The 21,326-nt window shown below is 32.6% G+C and overlaps 1 protein-coding gene across 1 annotated transcript in view; it reads right to left on the bottom strand.

The window, feature by feature from the left end:
* The window catches only part of LOC145280332 (double-stranded RNA-binding protein Staufen homolog), a 263,575-nt gene that overhangs the window by 54,272 nt on the left and 187,977 nt on the right, over window positions 1-21,326 (bottom strand). Inside the window, exons 9-10 of the mRNA XM_080132102.1 lie at window positions 3,702-3,848; window positions 2,067-2,219 (exon numbers count right to left, since the gene is read on the bottom strand). Of these exons, the coding sequence (XP_079988228.1) occupies window positions 2,067-2,219; window positions 3,702-3,848 (300 nt within the window). The remainder of the gene's footprint in view (window positions 1-2,066; window positions 2,220-3,701; window positions 3,849-21,326) is intronic.

Below are 21,326 nucleotides of genomic sequence, written 5' to 3'. Positions count from 1 at the left end.
AAAAATAAGAACGCTGTAGTTTGATGTGTTTTCTAACTGCTTATAAAATTTCAAGAATATAGATGGAGATTTTGTGACTTATTTTGCACCCACCTCAAAAACAACAAAAGACAAACATGTAAAAAATAAGTTTAAAAAACATTTTCAGCTGTTCGAAAACACTGTTTCAATTCGCTGTTAAAAACTAATGCAATGAATAAAAGTGCATGCAAGCTATATATTTACAAAAGCTTATTTTCTTTTCTCTTCAACCATATAAATATTTTATTTTATTTTTTATTAAATCGGACCACAAATGTGAGAAATTGTAACGGGTTCATAATTGGTTGGGATTGTTGTTATATATTCTGAAAATTGAATAGCTCTAAACTAATGTTTTATTCCGATAACGAAATAGTTGTAATTAAACATGTAAGAGAATTCTTTATATTTTCATATTTTTTAATTCGTTCTTGAATAAAAATTAAAGAATGTGCGTTGTTCACAACTGTGCTATCACTATCTGTTGCTGTTAATACTAATTTCATTTTTCCAAACGCGATAAATAGAAATGTTTTTTTTTCGGGTAGGTCCTTTTAAATTGTTATCAATTACCACAGTCTTACACAACGCACAATTCTACTTTTAATTGATAAAAATAGTAAAAAGATTTATTTACTTACTAGTAGGTGTCCGAAAAATTTTTTTTTCAAAATGTTTGATACTCGTTATATTGAAGTCTTATTTTTAACACAACAAAAAAAGAAATTTATTTATGTAATGTGGACTATCTCATCTTTTTTTAGTGGTTTCACAACGTTTTGGCCAACTATTCCTCTGGCCTACGTCAGGTGGTAACCGTGACGGGATAGGTACTCCGAATCTCTTGACTGCATCCTCAGCAATTACTGCCTTCCATAGTTGTTGTCGTCTCACCATGTTTTGGTCAAGTAAGCTTCTGGCCGGCTTTGGGTAGGATTGAAACTGCTATCTTCAGACAATTCTCACCTGGAACTGTAGAGATTCAATGTCTCTATCCACTGCGCCACGGGCCCCAAAGGACAATTAAGGTTGGACTTTTTGGTCTTATAAATTCACTTATTTATTATCTGATCTTCCATGGTCGGGTCCGTACCAAATAGTATATATTATTTAATTAGAATTATTGAGATGAGTATTATTTATTTATTGTGGACTATTATCCTCATCTTTTTTAGTTGTTCCGAACATGGTGAGACAACAACTATGGAAGGCAGTAATTGCTGAGGATGCAGTTAGATTTGGAGTTCCTATCTCGTCGCGGTTACCACCTGACGAAGGCAAGAAGAATAGTTGGGCGAAACGTTGTGAAGAACTAAAAACAGAAAAAAGATGAGGTTGATGGTCCACAATAAATAATGCTCATCTCAATAATTAAGTAATATATAAAAAAGAAATGGTAAAAAATATTTCCGACATCCAAAACGATTAAAATTGACAAGTTTTCTGATTAGTTCCCAAATTTCATTATGGAATTTTTCATACAAACACAGTAGGAGCCTTCATAAATCCGCCGGGGGGGGGGGGGGGAAGAGAGAGAGGGGTATTTACAAAACTACCGAAATTGATGTTTTATGACATTCACATTTTTATCACTTTATTTCGTTAAAATTCTTAAAATATATAATGTAAATTCATATTTATTAATTCATTTGAAAGTATATTCATTTCCGAACAAAACAGTCGTATTTTGAGAACTTAAAGTGCTTTGTTTTTTTAAAATATGACGATTTTAGCAAAACTCTTGAAATCTGTGATTATCCAAAGTGTTTTATCATCAGTGTGTATTACTAAATTATGTATTTGAGAGAGTAAGTCTAATAGGATTAAATGTAATAATTATGAAATGAGTACGAAATGTATGTATTGTTGCTCAAAAACACATTTTAGTAGTAGCTGTAAATGAAAGCATTAAAGTTTTATGTGGAAAAGTTTCGTTTTCCTATAGTATCTTCACAGAAAAAAAAAAGATCAAAATCAATTTATAATATAGTAGATGTATATTTTTTTCTTCTTTTTTTAAAATGGTAAAATAAGTTTAGATGTACCTCTGAGTTAGCTCCAGTTTTGATTGCAGGCTTGGCCGGCTGTGGTGCTGGTCGACTGTAACCAAGCAACTGAAGCATGCCTTCAGCAGCGTTCCTTTTGGCTAACTTTTTATTCGGTCCAACACCTGTATATGTGTGTTCATCAACAGTGACCTGAGTAAAGGAAAAAATGAGTTCATTAAAGAATATAAGAATTGAGGGAATCAAATAATTTTTATTCAAAATCTATTTCTAATTTAATACAATCTTGAAATAATTTCTTCGATGAAATATAATGAAATTATTCCATAACTGTAAACAACCATTTTGTGTAGATGAAAATAAAAAAAATTTCCTTAGGAATCCCCCACATTGTATAATTTGATATTTAAAATTTGTCTTTTGCAAAACCTTTGTGCTTGATAGTACTGTGACTAAAATAAACTATAATGTTCAGATAAATCAAACTGATTATTATTATTATAAAACTATTTGAAAGATATGGAGTGGTTTTTATATATGATGCTGATTTTACTTGGTTCCTCACTGGGCAAAGTTAGATAAAAAGTCATTTTTAATATAATGAATACAACTCTCCAAAAAAGGAAACACTGAACTAGAAACAAAAATCACACACACACACACACACACATAAAATGTTGAACTTTCAGCATATGACCATTATATGTAGTGACAATCTTGGCCGTAATAAAGGAAGTGTATAGTGGTAGGAAGTTCTGTATTTCTTTTTGTTGCCTGCCACTTTTTATTTCAGGAAGAAAAATGAACTAAGAAAATAAGAATGATAAAAAAGGACAAAATTAACATTTGTGATTATACAATATTCTAATAAATTGTTTAGATAATCTGACTCAATAGTAATGGTAAATCTTAATTTAAATTAAGTCTGAATAAACTTGTCTATAGTAGATTGACAGTAGGATCTATCTTACATACACGTAGGCTTATCTGGAGTTACTCAGAAAGAAAGATGACAAAATACAAGTCTAAAATATTGTGTATATTATTGTGGCTAAAAAAACAAACATTAATTTGAATATATAAGGAACGAATGTGCAAGATCTATAGTCATAATATTCTTCACTGACAAGAGATAGAAAGAGAAAATTGTTTAGCAATAAATGCCAATAGTGTTGAAAATGAGTAAATAAGATGTTTGTAAACAGATGGTTGGGTTTTAAACAAACCACATAACAATAAAGAGCATGCCCATCAACTTTTAGCTTTTTATGTTTACTGATTTCAAATATAACTTTCAAACGTGTGTGACCCAATTGTTTGTGTTGATTAAAGATACTTGAATCCTTTAACAATATCCAGTATTTAAGAATTTGGACACATGATAGAAAAACAGTTTGCAAAAATAAATAGAAACAAAAACATGTCTTTGGTCTACAAATAAATGAAATGTACATGCAAAAAAAAAAAAAAAAAAAAAAAAAAAAAAAAAAAAAATTCCAAATTACCCAAAAAAGAAAATGCACAGTATTAAAAAACAAATTAGTTATGCTTAAGACCTTCAAAAAGGAGGAGTGGGAGGTGGTAGGGTGGAAAATAAAAATACAAAGAAAACAAAAATGAGGTAAATAAAAGCGGTCAATAGCAATTATGAAGCAAAAGATAAAAATTTGTTACCTGCATGACAAACTCTCTGCGCCATGGTAGTCCTCGTTCAGCAATCAGCGTGTAAACGGGTTCTTTCTTCTTGTTTGCTTGTCTGATTTGAATAAGACGGCTGATTGGATTAATGCCAACTCCATAATTGGGGTCGGCTTTCTGCATCTGGGGGGAAAGTTAAGGAGAAGAGATATAAAAGGGGGGAGGGGCAGAGATGCAGAGATGCAAAAAAAAAAAAAAATAAAATAAAAAAAAAAAATAAAATAAAAAATAAAAATGCAGCAATAGCAAAGGCGGTGGCAAAAATATAGATGACATTAATATGTCAACTAAAAATGCTTCAGCAGGTTGAAGAGGTTTGAAAACAGGGGATAACATAAGAATGTATATTTCAACTGATGGAGATGTATATCAAAATGTATGGTTTACAGAAGACTCACAACATTTACAGTGTTCAATAACAATGCATACATTATGGCTTCAGAAATTAACCGACACATATTATTAAATGATACTATTACTATTTGACTTGGATTTGAGAAGCCTGTATTTTGCTTTTGTGAATCTGGACAAAGCTTTTGACTGAATAGCAAAGGAGGTTGTCTGGTTAGATTAGCATAAACTAGAAGTAAACCAGCAGTAGTTGAAGGTTCAAGTAATGTACAGCTTTAAGTACATCAGGGTTCTGTATTGAGTTTCTTGCTTTTCATTTGTGTCTTAGGACTGTTGAGAGTTCCATATAAATTGTCTGAAAAAGGTGGTGTACACTGTGAAACAATGAAAAACTTATTTGCTAAGTTTAAAACTTGGAGTAAAAGTCTGAAACTGACATTACTAAGATCAAAATGATGATCAGTGGTTTGCTTTCCAAAAGAGCAAAGTTTGGCTGCTCAGTTTGTGGAAAGGGTGCAATTCCATTTTTCATAGTACTTGTAAGCATTGGATAAACAAGAAGGGAAATGGAATTACCGAGAGAGAGTAACCAATTGGTGTACAAAAAGTGCAAGATAATGGAGATGGAGAACTCCCGAGATGTGGAGAAATTATATTTGAATGATGAAGCTATTGAGAAGTTTGGTTACCTTGGGGGATACCATTGGAGCACAGGGGGAAAGCCCAAAAAAAAAACAAAAAAACAAAAAACAAAACATGGGAGGCGGTAATAAAAATGGACCTGAGGGGAAAGAGGCCTTGGTAAAGATAGGTTACCTTGAAATTATATTTCTTAATGCATACCAGCATGCAATATAAAAATATGATGTTGAATAAAATACCTCATAAGCACATGGATATCTTTTTATATTTCCTACTCCACAGGTTTTTCTCAAGTTGGAAACAAAATATTATTAAAAAAAAAAAAAAAGCAAAGGCGCATATCATTTCCAGTATACCCTCCCTCTTATCTAAACTGATTTCACCATCCTATATCAGATATGTGTTGTTTATTTCATAATCAGACCAAATATTGTTTGATTGCAACTAAACTTGGTTGTCAGGCAATCTGCCTACACACTCAGCCATATGACTGATAACTATTAGCATTACGAGCGTATGCTGTATTTTCGTGGACATCGGCAATATTAGATACCTAATGTGCTTCAACAAGTCATATCTTTTTTATTTTTGGGTCAATTTTTAAAAGAATTATATTGATGAAAAGAGAAAATAAGCATTCCAATGATGTTATTTTTCTTTTATGCGTTCAATGATTTTTATGCTCCAAGTTAATTATTTTCATGTATATGTAAATATTTGATAATCATTAATTGCGCAGAATTTTCTTTAAAATGTTATTTTTTATAGAAATCAAATCCACTTACAGAAAAATAGCCGCTAAGCGCGTCATGCGCTGAACTGACTAAAGCATTCTCTTAAAAATAGGAAACTGTTTCTGCTTTCATCTTATTATCTTACTAGACTAGTCATTATTTATTCTGAGTTTGTCAATTTAAAAAAATCATTTTCAAGTTTTTCAAATTTGATTTCTGAACAATACTATTTTTAAGCTTTTAGTACACATGCACTAAAAGCGTTTTAACAAAATGTATGCGTTTAACTTCTTATTTGTACTTAAGGTAGAATTGTGTTTTTTAGTGGTACCCCCCCCCAAATAAAACAAATATATAACAAATAAAAGGTACTTGTGCACTTCTGTTACCATGCTGAAATAACCTATTATTTAGAAACCCATTCATGGGGAAGGAAGGGTGTTTTTTGTTAATTATTCTGTACTTTCACCTAACAATTAAATAAAAAAAGATATTGTGAAACTTGAATTTATTTTTAACTCATTGTCAAGACCATTTTTTCGAATCTGCAAAACAAACCTGTTTTTGTTTTTTTTTTAACTGAGAATATCTAAATAATAATAATAATAATAATAATTAGGCGGTTTGATAAAGAATTTACTTGTGATGCATTTTGTCAATTTTTACCTTGTTTCCACCTTAACATTTTTCTTTAAAATGACTACCTTTTACGGTTTTCGGGTATGCTGAAAACAAATATCGCATTAAAATTTTCTGCAAATAAGTAGCTTTCCGGATATTAAGCAATGTCATTTCTTATGTTATTGCTGGTGGCTATCTTGGCATGCGCGTTTGTGCATAGTTTCTCGGGGTTGCGTTTGCACGTATCAAGATGGCCATTAGCGATAACATGAGAAATGACGTTGCTTAATATCCAGAAAACTATTTATTTGTAGAAAATTTGAATGCAATATTTGTTTTCAACATACCCTAAAACCCATATTATTTTAAATGTTAAGGTGGAAACAAGGTAAGAAAAATTCCCGTTTTATTTCTTTGTTTACATAATTGAATTTTCAGTAAAACAACAGAATAGAAATGACAAAAATTACCATCAACTGGTGAATATATAGTTGTTGCTTATCAGGATTCCTGGTATCCTGGTACTGTGAAAGCTACATCAAGGATTCATGTGGAGTACAATTTATGGTTGCATCTCAGAAAATAGGGGTATATTTGGGGCCAGATATGGAGGATTTACAAAATTGAAAATTGGACTGGTCCCAAAATGCATAAGTTCTGGTCAACTATAGAAATTTCCATCTTTTACAGAAATCCAAAATCTATATGAAAAATTTTCTTGGATTTATTTGAGATTAATTCATATCTACTCAATTTTTTTTTTCTTTGAGGGGGAGTAGTAAATACCAGCCATGAATGCTTTTTAGGCATTCAGTGGCTACACCCAAAATTATGCTCTCCTTTGGTGAGGAGGCAGGAAAATGCCTATTTTTAATAAAGCTATACCACTATAATACTTAGTTTTGTTTATAAATAGACACCCACTGTATGATCCCATGTGCCAGTTAAAAAAAAAAATTGAAATTTATAATTCATGGCTTATGATAAAGAGATGCATCAGATTTGACTGCATAATCAGAAAGAGCACAATTTTATATAAGAGTACCAAGTTTCGTGAGAATAGCTTGAAAAATAAATAAATGGTAGCGAAATTACCAAATTTCTTGAAATGTTGAGGTCTATAATTTAGCCCACTTTTTAAAAAGGAAAATGTCCACGGAAAAGCCTAAATTTTGGCACTTAAAATTCTCATAACTTGAATTACTGATGGTATTTGCATAATTCAAACGGTTTTAAGCATCTTTTACATAGCTCTTTTCATGCAAAAAATCAATTAACAATTATCTAAATAGAAAAAAATCAACTTGTAATGCTATAACTATACAAGTTCTAAAAGGTGAGACCTGAGATAGCATTAACATTTTCTTACTGTGTTGAACAATAAAAAGACAAGAGAAAAAAAACTTTCATCCTGCATATAATATTTTGATTGCAGAAATTCTCCTCTGCATCAAGTTGCCATAGGTTTTCATTAACAGATGCCACACACAAATTTATTATGTTTACCCCCCCCCCCGCATCTAATCTAACTACACTACATAGTTTCAAACAGTTATTCTTCATAATTAGATCCTATATTGCATCCTAGGAGAGGCATCGTCACTATTGCCCAGATCTATAGATGAAGTAGATTGTATTTTCCCCTCTCCCTGACAAGTCTTCCCACTCTTCCAGACAGAACCGGGAAAATATATAATTATTTTGACCTGACACTCTTATTAACTGGATTAAACACTCTTACAAATACAACTACTATTACACTTCACTATTCGAAAATAATGGTTTCTCCCCAGTAACATTCCTCTTATTCTCATTGACATGAAATTCTATTATTCCGGAACATACAAAAATGAACACATCAGCCCTTATTCAAGATGGCTGCTCGATCTTCATGCATTTACATAGATCATTTATAATTTAGTTTAAAGTTGCACAAATCAAAAAAGCCATAACTTACAGACAAGTTAGCGCAGCTACGTCAGGTGATGTTTATATGAAATGAAAATACAGTTTTTTCATTCTACACCACCTAAGCTTTCTTCCTTTATTCATTTGAATTAATAAAAAATATCATTGGATCGATCATCCAAACTTATGAGATGAAAATATTAATGAATCTCTGGCGTACATCTATGAAATTGATTCCATTCCCACTCTAGATACGTTATAAATGAAAACTAAACCCAACGATGTCATGAAAAAATTTCTTGTTTTGTTTGTTTATATTTTTTTCTGAAAGTTTTTAATCAATGAGTTTAATGTTAAAATTAAAAAAAAGAAAGTAAATTATAGAATATACATTGGGGCATTGCATAAACTCCCGCTTAATCTCTTCCTAAAAGAGTTACAGTTTCTTTCTTTCATTATTAATACTGTGTTTTCATTATTGAAAACAACAAATTCGGCAAAGCTTGCAAAAAATCAACCACACATGCACGTCTACCGGTCTTCTTTGAATTGGTTAAAATAGAATAAAACATGACATTTTAATGATGTCTTCGGGGACCAGCAGATAAAAAGGTTTGTGTCATAACTTAAGGGTTGAACGGTCGTGCACATGCATCGGATCTTTTTTTTTTTTTTAATTTTAACATTTACACAGGGTTATTTGTGATTTTTTTATGTTCACTTCTTTATTTTCCTGTTTTTATTTCTTTTTATTTTTTAAAAAATATTTTCATGCTCTTTTTTGTGATAAATATGTATAATTTTATTCTGTTTTTTTTTCCGTTTGTTCTATTATCAAATTCAGTTTTGTTTTTGTTTATTTGTTTTTATATTCCTTTTGATTTGTTTTTTTATTATCGAAATGAAATGAAAAACTTTCATTTGTTTTCAGGGTGTTTTCTTTGTTTCTTTCTTTTGGGGGTTTATTTTTATTATATATGTTTTTTTTTCTTTCCTTATGGTGATAAGTGACATAATTGCAATCAAGTATTGCAGTAATTAATGAAAGAAATAACAAATGATAAATACATGGAAGAACTTTTGTTTCATTTCTTTAGTATAGGATTCCATGTTTGCGTTTTTAAATAAATTTCTACTTCTTAATAAAACTGAGACAAACTATTTTTAGTCGCAGAGGCCAGTAAGTAACCAGTCAACATTACCACAAATCAACGGCTAAATGAATGGTTTTTTCTTTTTTTTCTCACCTGTAGGCAGCAGCAGCAACAACAACAACAACAACCATACTTTACTTTTTTTTCGAGATTGGGGACACGCTTTTACCGGGCAATGCTGGTTGGCAGGTACTGCTAGTTGTTTTATAAATACTGGACAAAAATGTATTCCAAAAATGTATTCAAGTATGAACACACTTTGTGTGAACAATTTGCACTTCTTAACTTCTTTTCATTACAAATGAGAAATAGTTGAATTTGTGTTCTAAAACCGATTTAAAAACAAGCCAGACTTATTGATAAACTGCTATTATCACATTCATCCAACGACTTGAGTAAAAGCACCATATATCAATTGGTTTATTATTACCTTCAGTTATAAACCTGATATCTTGACAGATTGCATAGTAATGACCCTGTTATCCAGAAGTTAATCTATCTGACGCTACTCAAATTAACTTTCTACTTTGTATATTGACTCTTAGTCATTTTTATTAGCATTCTATGAAGAAAAACTATTTGACTAAGGCTAAAATATTCTTTTGCTTGAGATAGCAAATAATACATAAACATAAAAAATCCCTATATCCTAAGAATAACAGTTCAAAAGTATGTTTAAAAGCAACTTAATTTTGCTAGTTTGTTGTTTTTTTTTTAATGCGTGCATGTGTTTGTATGTCTGCTAAAAACTTTTGTCAGCCACATCAAACCGAGTCGAAATCAAAAGATTATTTTCTGTCTCCATTTTTGCAAGTCAAGCTGAAAGTACGTTTAAAAACATTTTGCAGTCATAAGTCGTCGTAGTCCGATGAGCAAAAGTGCTTGCCAGTAACGTTTTTCCTTTCTTTCCTTCTTTAACGTTTTAGCCTACGGTGCTTAATTGTTTTTTTTCTTGCAGTAACACACGCACTTGACTGAAAGAAAAGTTGTTTTGATTCATTTATTATTTTTTTTTGTGTGTTTTGATTCATTTATTTCTTTTTTTTTTGTGTGGGTGGGTGGGGGTTTCCAGCATGCACAAGCTGTCGAAATATCTGGTTGGGAAGTTGTCACCCACTTCTCTCGTTCTTTTCTAGGGGTTGCTCAATATCCTTAGTATACCAAACTGAATTTCGTGTCCACCCGAGCAATGCTAGTTTTCTATGAATATAAAAAGCAAAATGGCCGCTAGCATTTTTGTATGTCCAAGAAAGGCTTTTTCGCCGAGCTTCTCGCGTCCGTTACGTTTATGGAAAACTTTCATTATATACTACCTAGATTATAATATCCCAGATCGAAAACGAACGTCGTCTCTATCTTTATTTTGATTGACTTTAAAAAAATTCCCACGTCCTGTCTTGTCGGCTGTTAGTCTTTTTCGTATAAATAAAGCGAAACTGATCGGAGTGAAAGCAGCTGCCAGTTTTCCGGGTTAGGATGCCTTGAAGGCAATCAGCTTTGATCAATGTGGGGGAAACCCTTCATATCAGACAATTGCTATTCATTTGGACACTGCCAGAGTTCCCCCCTTTTTTTGGGGGGGGAGAGAGCTGGTTTTCCCCAACACTGAAGAAACAAATGGCAGAAAGCCAGACGTTCATTTCTGCGCCTGCGTGAACTCATTCACAACTATCCAAGTCAACTTTTTGATTGACATCGCTAAATTTGAACGCTTTACACTTCTGCTTGTGTCATGGCATAGCGGTAAGATTTTCTTACACTTTCTTTTACACCTTCGTATCATGGGTTCAAGCCTGCCTGCCTACTACCACTTTTTTTTTTTTTGATCAACACACACCACTAAACACCCGGGCACCCGAGCTAGTATCTATATATACAAAAGCAAAAATGTGTGTATGTATGTATGTATGTATGTATGTATGTATGCAGGTCGATTTTGGAACCCCGATGAGGCAATGGTGATGATAGTAAGGGTTTGACATAGAAATGACCTACACAAAATATTTTTTTCAAAATCGTTATCTTTGCAAGTTGAAAAATTGAAGCTCTTAAAAGTTTTTCGGTGAATTGTCAAGAACGCCCCATCATCAAAACAATCCGCACTGTTAAGAAAATGGAATCATTATTTAGAATATGTTTTAAACTACATTTTTAAATAAAATGAGTGAAGATAGTGAATTAATAAAATAAATATTAACTGTAAAGGCAAAATTATGTTTTTTAAATGATAGCGACCAAAGTTCGCCTTTTCATTTCAGGAACTTTTTGGGGGTGGAAACATTTTAGATTTCACCGCCGCAAAACACGCTCGTTATTGATATTGAAAATTAACGTTTGTTTATTATTTAATTTGAAACATTACAATTTAGGCTTAATTATTTCGAAAGGAAAAACGAAAAAGACTTGTTTAAAATATATATCATTATATTTCAAGTATCTGCAGTTAATTTAAACATATTTGTTTTATCTTTTTAATTTGTTTTCTTAATAGGTTGGTGCAAAAATGGCATTTTTTGATGTTCGTTTGAATGTCAAAAAACATTTTTTCACCAACTTAATATGTCACATAAAATTCTGTTTGAAATTTTTATTAAAATATGGTAATACCACGGCCACCGGTAGCCACGGTAATACTCCAGTTTTATATTAAAAAAAAAATAGTTCATACAATTTTATTCTACACATTCTTTACAAAACATAACCACGTAAATTTTCAAGTTTTTCTACTTAATAAAAAATGCTTTGCAGAAAATTAGTGTTAAATTTTTATTTCTTTTATTTTTAGGGAGTAATTGTTTTTAAGCAGTATTTTTTTCTAAAATTATAATTTTAAAATCAGATAACCCACAAAGATTAATACAAGTAAATATGGAAATTCCTTTAAAGGTTTTTCGTTATTTGTGCATCTATGTTGTTGTGCTAAAATAACTTTATTATTTAGAAAGCCAATCTTAACATGGGGAGGATAGGAGGTTGTGTTGTAACTATTCTGTACTTTCACCTAAGAATTTAATAAACAAAAATTTCATAAAAATTAAATTTAACTTGAAAATACTATTAAAACTAGCATGGTAACAGTGGCACAAGCACTGGTTTTTTAAACACTAAGCACTCATTTAAAATGGCACAGCTACAGCAAGAATGAATCTCATTATGGATAAATTCATGTTATCGGAGGAGGAGCTAAAATCTGCTAAAAAACTAAACTAAACACTACTATGCTTTTGATTTGGTTTGGTCCTCTCTCTCTCTCTCTCTTCAATACATCTAATTCAACTCTACAAAGTTCTTCATTATTTCTTATAAGTAGCACTTATTTTTTTACATATGCAACTGGAAGATAGCTTAAATCAGGTTCCTTAATCCATTTGTTTATTTTACTTTTCTGATTAGAATGTCAGTAAAAGCACGATGTTTAGTTTTAACCCGTGGTTCAGAAAACTTGCTGGCCCACCTTGTCGTTTGGATGAAACTGCTGTTTCATCCAAACACAAGGTGGACCAGCAAATTCACAAGTCATCCAGTTTAGTTATTTCATGACAAGTCAACCAGTTTAGTTATTCCTTTGAAAACAGTTATCCCCACTTAAAAAATAGTGATATTTCTAATTTAATTGCTAAGGAATTAATTAGTATTTGGCAAGCAGTTAATCCACAAAGTTAGGGGAACGTTATATAGGACAGAAGGTCAATATATTTTGCTATAAGAGAGCCAAACAGATTGACAGGAAATCTTTTGCAGCAACCAAAGTTGCTAGACTGTTTGATATATTTTCTTGTAGCTGTAAACTTCCTGTCTTGAGATGTGATAACTTTGCAGTAAAGTGCAAGAAAGAAAATTGTCGAACAAGGCACATAGTCTGCACTTGTCCTCCTATCAATCAAAGAGGTAAAATGAATTCTATAGATTCACCTGAAATTGTGTTCTTTTTTGCGGAAAATAAAATAATATATTGGTTTTTATTATGTAATCTGGCTCTATTATTAAACATGCAAATTTTGCAATTTTCAAGTTCCTTTAGAAGAACTGTGATTTAGAGCAATTTTTAAATTGATGGAACAACAAAAAGCCTTACAACATTTACTGGTCCTTTGAGGAAACTTTGTATCAATAATTATCAAGATTTGCCTCAAGTAGAATTCTAAAAAATGTGACTCTCCCGATCATCATTATCTGACAGCAGAAGAAACAAATAATTTAAGTGTGAAGACCAGAAGCTACTTTTTGAGTATACTGTTGGCATTTCTCGAGGAGAAGTTAACCTAAGATATGCAGCTTAGAAAATTGGGCCCTTGAATCAAGCAAGATGGCTAACATAAGCTATAAGGTTAATGTGTCTATGAACCAGAGGTGTCTATCCTCAAACACTATCAAACATTCTGGTTAAATTTATCATCCAAGTGTATGCAGTTAGTTGGTTTGAGATCAAAACTGACAATTTTTTTAACCAACAACAGTATATTTTAATATGATTCAGAGAACAAAACAGTTAACTGGAATCCAAATGACTGTTTTAAACAGTTCAAAATATAGTGCTTTTGCATTACTTCCAGAAAATATAATATCTATGATAAACTCAGATGAATTGGATGGGAGAGATGAGGGAATTCAAACGATTTTGTCCATTAAGTAAATAAATATTTATCCATTAAATTTTATTTATAAGTTACCCAAACAATAGTCAGTTTTATTCATATTACATCACAAAAATATAAAAAAATAATTGTTTTCAAATAATTGTTTTGTTTTTCTGTTGTTTTTTTCTAGAAATAGTGAACAACTAAAAAAGACTAAAAAGATTACTGCTATCAATTTTATAGCCAAACTCTGGTCAAATTTGATTGATTTTTCTCAAAAAGTAGTATATGGGCAGGAAGCAAGACAGATACATTATTACAAAGTCATTGTGCCAGCATATTAGACCTTTATTTTCCTCGAAAGAAAATTATACAGAATAATTTAGTTCTATTATAACAGTTTATATTATTGCCTCTAATAAAAAATTGAAATACATGGTTCTGTAACTTGTATCAAGTTGTTATATTGTGTAATACATCTTCACATATCTTGTTGAATTGCGAAATTTAAAAGACTTAGTTGCTAATCAGCTTTTTTTTTACAATTTTTTTTAATCATTGCAGTAAAAGTTGAGATATTTTGCTAGTTGTGATTCATAATTAAAATTATTATTCATGTATTTATTTTTCTTTCAATATATTTCATATAAATATATCAATTTTAATTGGATTTTTTATAAAAACAGTGAAATTTCAAAGTCGGTCTTGTGTAAAATGCTATGAAAATGAAGGATTTCTCAGCATTTTTCTACATGATTTTAAAAATTAAATGCTCAATTTTCTGTTCAAGAGAGGAATCTAATTTTGGTATCTGTTCTTATCACATCAAATCCCAACTATCATCACCAGTGCCATGTTGATTTTCTGAAAAAAAGTTGCAAATCAACCTAATGTCCATGTATGTGTTTGTATGTCTCGCAAAAACTTTCGACAGAGGCGACAGATTTTCACGAGATTGGTATCATTTTGAAGCCCGACATCTTGGACGACAAATATAGAAAAATTGGCCAAAAACATTAATTCCTTCACCCTACACTGGACCCTTTTCTACAAGGAGGGGTGTCGAAAAAAATCCTTTCTTCATCTCCTCTCCTCCTACTACTACTACTACTACAACAATGACAATGTTTGACCTAGAAAACATTGACGTTAGTTTAAACCACCTGCAAGTGTTTTTAAAGGTTTAATTTTATCCATTCTCAATTGTATGTCTCTTTGGCGTAGGGGTAACGTGTCAGGGTTTTTTTTTTCCAACCTTATCCTCGATGCTTCAGGTTTGAGCTTAGCTTCCTACCTAAACTTTTTTTCCTCTTTTACACCTTTTTTTTCCTTTTTCTTTGTTTTGGTTTTTCCAATTTTTTTCTAACATGGTGTTTTTTTTATAATATTAAAACAAGGTCACCCTCTCCTACATACACACCTCAAAACACCCAGGCAACACCGGGTACCCTTGCTAGTCTATAAATATAAAAGCAAAAATGTGTGTATGTATGTATGAATATATGTATGTTCGCTTTTTGTGTATGTCCGCAAAAGGATTTTTTGTCGGCGGCTTCTCGAGGCCGTCGCTCATTTTAAAAACTTTTTATATCACGTCGAAATCATAATATTTACGAGTTACGAATGGGGGTCGCGTATGAATTTAATTTGCCCGACTTTCAAAAGCTAAATTCTCAACATTTTTTTGATCGGCGTGTGTAGATTCGCCTTTTTCATATAATAAAAGCGAAACTAATATGAAGGTTGTTGCATCGTTCCCAAACGCAGGGAACGTCCAAAAGCAATCAGCTTTGATCAATGCGGTTTTTTCCTTATATTAGACAATTGCTATTCAATCTGGACAATCCCCTTTCAATGGGGAGCTGCCCCCTCCCATTATCATGGCCTGTAGTAAATGAAAAAAAACGATCTTGCAGTGAAACAAAGTAAACAAACGCCAAAAAACTGCCCCGTCATCGTAACGCTCCCGCGATGACCTCAGTAAGTGTCCACCTGTCAATCAAACCTCCTTGACTTGACTCACTTTAATCGCTCTTAAATTAACATTGTAGCCGTAGCGTAGGTGTTCAAGCTCAGTCTCAAGGGTCCGGGTTCGATCCTACATGCCACCAACCCCCCCATGTTTTTTTTTTTTTTTTTTTTAAATCGCTATCGTTAAGTTTCCTTTTTGTTCTGATTTACCCCCCTCAAAAAAAAAAAAAAAAAAAAAAAACACACACACACCTACAAATACACGGGCAATGCTGGGTACTCTCCGCTAGTCTATATATAGAAAAGGCAAAATGTGTGTGCACATTTTATGTATGTCCCGCAAAGGCTTTTTCCGCCGCGATTCTTGAGGGGCTTACTATGTCTTAAAACCTTTATATACTGTCTAAATCATAATATCGAGGATTTGGGAATGCGGGTCTAGATTTATTTACATCGACTTTTATAAAACTCGCGCTATTTCGCTGTGTCACCTGTTTGACTTTTTAGTATAAATAAAGTGAAACTAAATTCAAACGGTTTGTGTTCTCGGCTTTCGCGTCGGAACGTCCAGAAAGCACTCAGCTTTTGATCAATGTGGAGTGTCTCCTTATGTCAGACAATTGCTATTTGATTTGGACAATCCCCTTTAAATGGGGAGCTGCTCCCCCCATGATCTTGGGGAAGCGAGAACTGCCCCACATTGAAACAAAGTAAACAAACCCCAAAAAGCTGCCCCGCAGTAAATAAAATACTGCTGTGTCATCGTAACACTCCTGCGATGACCTCATTAAGCGACTACCTGTACATTAAACCTTAACTTAACACATTAATCAATTTCTCTCACTCGTGGCCGAGATAGTAAAGCGGTTGGCTTTTGTTTCCATCTCCACGTCAAGGCTTTGGGGGTTCAATCGTACCATCCTACTAAAACTTTTTTTTTAACACACACACACACACACACACACACACACACACACACACCCCTAAACATCCGGGCAATGCTGGATACCCTCGCGCTAGTCTATATATATAAAAGCGAAAATGTTGCATGTTTTTTTTTTTCACACTTTAATTTCCAACTTTGCCTCAAGGGTTCGGGTACTTAACTAATTTTTTTTTTTATTTTAACCCTACCCCCAGAGTTTTGATTTACCCAAAACCACACACACTGCCAAACACTCGGGCAACGCCGGGTATTCCTGCTAGTCTATAAATATAAAAGCGAAAATGTGTGTATGTATTTTCGCTTTTTGTGTATGTCCAAGAAAGGCTTTTTCCGAGTAGCGGTCGGTCGGCTCACAACTTCTTAAAACTTTTTATATCACATATAAATCATAATATCTACGAGTTAACAATGGAGGTCGCCTGTCTATTTAATTTGCTCGACTTTCAAAAGATAAATATTCAATATTTTTCGCTCGCCACATGTGGATTAGGCTTTTTCATATAATAAAAGCGACACTAATTCTGGTGGTATTTTTTCGGTCGCGATCGCCGGAAATGTCCGAAAGCAATCAGATTTGATCAATGTGGAAATATTTTCCTTATATCAGACTACTGCTATTCAATTTGGACAATCCCCTTTTTATGGGGAGCTGGGCCCCCCCCCCCAACATCTTGGGAAAATAAAAATAAAAAAAGTACTCCCACAGTAAATGAAATACTACCCCGCAGTCAAAGTTGATCTCATTAAGTCATTAAAATATGCACCTGCCAATTTTAAATAGCTAAATAAATTCAAACGTGTTTCTGTTAGTATTTCGTGGTGGCTTAATGGTTAACGTCGCACATTTTTTTTTTTTTCACATTTTAATTTCCAACTTTGCCTCGATCCTGATACTTACCTACAAAAACTTTTTTTTAAATTTTAATCCCCCCCCCCCCGTTTTGATTTACGCAAAACCACACACACACTTCCAAACACCCGGGCAACACCAGGTACCCCCCCCCCGCTAGTCTATATATATAAAGCGAAAATGTATGTATGTTTGTGTGTCTGCTAAAAACTTTCGACAGACTGAACAAAAATTGACAAACTTGATCTCATATGAAAGTCCCATCCTTCGCCCAACAAATATCGAAAAATTGGCCAAAAACGTTAATTTTTTCACCCTGAAATCAACAATTTTCTACAGGGGGAGGAGGTCAGCAAAAACCGTCCTCTCATAACGAGATCAGTTCTACGCATGCGTCAGACGACGTCATGACCTGATTTATTTTAAATATTTAAAGAACTGACACAATTTCATGTATGTTGTGTTAGGTCAGTTGGTTAGAGCGTTGGGTCATTATCTAAATGTTTTGGGTTCGAACTGTGGTGTGAGATTTTTTTTTTTTTTGATTTTTTTAATTTTAATATTGAAGCAGGATTATTTAAGCCATTTTTCACATAACGTTCGTTTTTCTGTTTTTTTTTTTACTTTGCTTATTCTTAGGTTTTCATCAATCCCCCCCCCCCTCCCACCTCCGACCGACCACACACACAAAAACACCCGGGTACTCACCGATTTTTTAAATTTTAATATTGAAACAGGCTTATTTAAGCCATTTCTGACATGTTTTATTTTGGTTTTTATTTTTCAGAAGTTTTAACGTTCGTTTTTCTGTTTTCTTTTTCAGATTTTTACATTTAACATCTGTCGTTTGCCTTACGTTAGTTTTTTTTGTGTTTTTTGTTTTGATTACACCCCCACCGCCCGGGTACACCCCACTTTATTTTTCAGATAAGTTTTAACGTTCGTTTTTCTGTTTTCTTTTTTTACTTCGCTTATTCTTAGGTTTTCATTAACCCCTCCCCATCCCCACCGACCACACACACCTCCAAACACTCAGGCAACGGCGGGTACCCCCCCAGCTAGTCTATATATATAAATGCGAAAATGTGTGTATGTATGTTCGCTTTTTGTGTATGTCCAAGAAAGGCTTTTTTCAGAGAAGCGGTCGGTCGGCTCGCAACTTCTTAAAACTTTTTATATCACATAGAAATTATAATATCTCAGAGTTAACAACGGAGCTCGCCTGTCTATTTAATTTGCTCGATTTCGGGAAGATAAATATTCAACATTTGTCGCTCGCCGAATGTTGATTGGTCTTTTTTCTATAATAAAAGCGACACTAATTCTGGCGGTGTTTTCTGTCTATCGGCAGAAATGTCCGAAAGCAATCAGTTTTGATCAATGTAGAAATATTTTCCTTATATCAAACAATTGCTATTCAATTTGGACCCCACCAACATCTTGGGAAAATAAAAATAAAAAAAAGCGTTCCTGCAGTAAGTGAAATACTATCCCGCAGTCAAAGTTGACCTCATTAAGCCATTAAAACGTGCACCTGCCAAATCTAAGTAATCAAATAAATTCAAACGTGTTTCCGTTAGTATCTCGCGGTGGGTCAATGGCTAAAGTCGCACACTTTTTTTTTTTTCCAACTTCGCCTCAGGGGTTCGGGTTCGATCCTTATATTCACCTACCAAAACTTTTTTTTTTTATTTTCATGTTGAGGTTTTGGGATTTGTGAAACAGGTCGGCATACTTGGTTATAGCAGGATAGAGAGGGAAAGTAAGAGAAAACGACAGGAAATTTTTTTTTTTTTATAGCACATGAAAAGGTAAAGCCGTAACAATTACCCACTAGTATGGCATCGAGAGGCCCCACCAGAAAATACTGCATGGTCCAGAATCCATTCACCAAATGGCAATACAGCAGTCCCAGTACTTTGCGCCTGCTGATAGGACAGCTTCCTTAGTGGTTAATCCAAGTGGTTAATCTTAGTGGTTAATCCAAGGTTCCCTGACTATCAGGCGGATAACGTCAGCCCAGACAAAATGTTTACCTCCAGCACCCTTAGTAGTGACATAGCCACAAGGATAGACATAGAGACAGAAAAATTTCCGACATCTCAGACTACTGTTCACCAAGTACTATCGACCTTTAAAGCAGCTTTTTCTTCACCTTTTGTCAGAAAAATCACTCACTTGACTGAGGACTGTTATTATTACATAAGTTTAAAAGAATTCAATGTATTTTATTTGAAACAATGCTGACTTATGTTACCAGAAATGACGTTGTCTCTCTTTAATGATGTCTATTATTACACTATTAAACTGAGTGGTTCTACACTATAAAATCTAAGAATATACTAATTTTTAAGTGGAAAAAAAAGGTACCCACATAATTGTCACATGTCAAATAGTAAAATATCAAAGAATCACGAAAAACAAGGAGGTAGAAAAATAATTATTTATGAAAATATGTACTGATAAGTAAAACAGAATACAGTTGATGTGTTTTTAAAAGGGGGGAGAAGTTTCCTCCAGCCAACGCCTGTTAACAGGTCTTGCTAGTTTATAAATAAAAAAAAAAAACACCAAGTAGATCCAAAGAAAAGTTGTTTCTTTTAAGCATAGAGAAAATATATCCCTTTAAAAATAGCATTTATTTTACTATGTCATTCATTTAAAGATCAAGTTTTAAAAATAGAAGATAGACGGCAGAGAGGGGAGGTTTTTTTTATTAACAGTTAAAAGCATTTTATAAAGATTGAAAAAAGACTGTTTCAAAAAGTAACAAATGAAGGAATTGGAAGAGGATCTACAATTTTTCCTTCTTTTTCTCTCATATGCTGACTTAGATAAGTTATAATTAAAAAAATTTTTTTTTTTTTCAAAAAGTGAATGTTCCAGAAATTGTTAAGGTGTTGAAACATTAAAATTTTAAATTTTCATACATATCAAATATAATTCTGAGATTATCTACTAATAAGTAGTTATTTTTTAAAAGAAATTTACTCATGTTTCTGCTTCCTAGTTGTAGTTTAACGTGTGCTCTGATTGATTAAAAAAATATCTTGAATATGTAAAAGAAATGACAAGGTGATCAAAAGAATTTCAAGAATATTGATAAAGATTGGCTGTTTTAATTTTGAAAAAACAAACATAAAATTGTATCTTCAAAAATATTCATATTTTGCATTTTTTACTATTCGAAGTAAATACCTTTTTTTTAACTCTCAGTAAAAATATAATTTCAGAAATAAAAGCACAAAATTTGACCCAGATAATCAAGGAATTGTAAGTTAAACAAATTAAGATAACAAATTCTGTTGACTGATAGGCTGAGAATGCTACTTCAAAGCAAAGCTTATATGAACCTGAACCATACTTTGATTTTGTCCTTATATGAACATGAATATTTCAAATGACAACATTATGCAGATTTCTATTTTAATTCCATTTTCTTCTGTAATCTACATATTTTATGGAAATGGGGTCCCTGAACGATGTTGAGTAGTCATGCAGCAATCAAAACGTTTTAACCAAAAATATACCATTACTACTATTTAATACTATCAATGTGAAAAGGTAAGCAAGGTCAGCTTCAAGTCTTGATTATTTTCTGTAATGACTCTACATACATTAAGTATCTAACAAAATATGATATGCCAAATGTAATTGTGGTTAAAATCAGGCCAAGATTGCAAAGCAGGCAAACCCAATTACTTTAGTAGTCAAGGTGTGTAGGTACGCATGTGTTTACCAACATAAATGAAAAACAAATTCAACATCATACAAACATGACAGAAGGTAGCAAAGATGCAAGATAATGATCAGAAAAAGTCAAATAACAAGAAAATCACAGTCATTA

Source organism: Euprymna scolopes, chromosome 7, assembly GCF_053919585.1.
Source record: "Euprymna scolopes isolate OS-2025 chromosome 7, ASM5391958v1, whole genome shotgun sequence".
Lineage (NCBI taxonomy): Eukaryota > Metazoa > Mollusca > Cephalopoda > Sepiida > Sepiolidae > Euprymna > Euprymna scolopes.
This window is presented reverse-complemented; position numbering and strand designations above follow the sequence as displayed.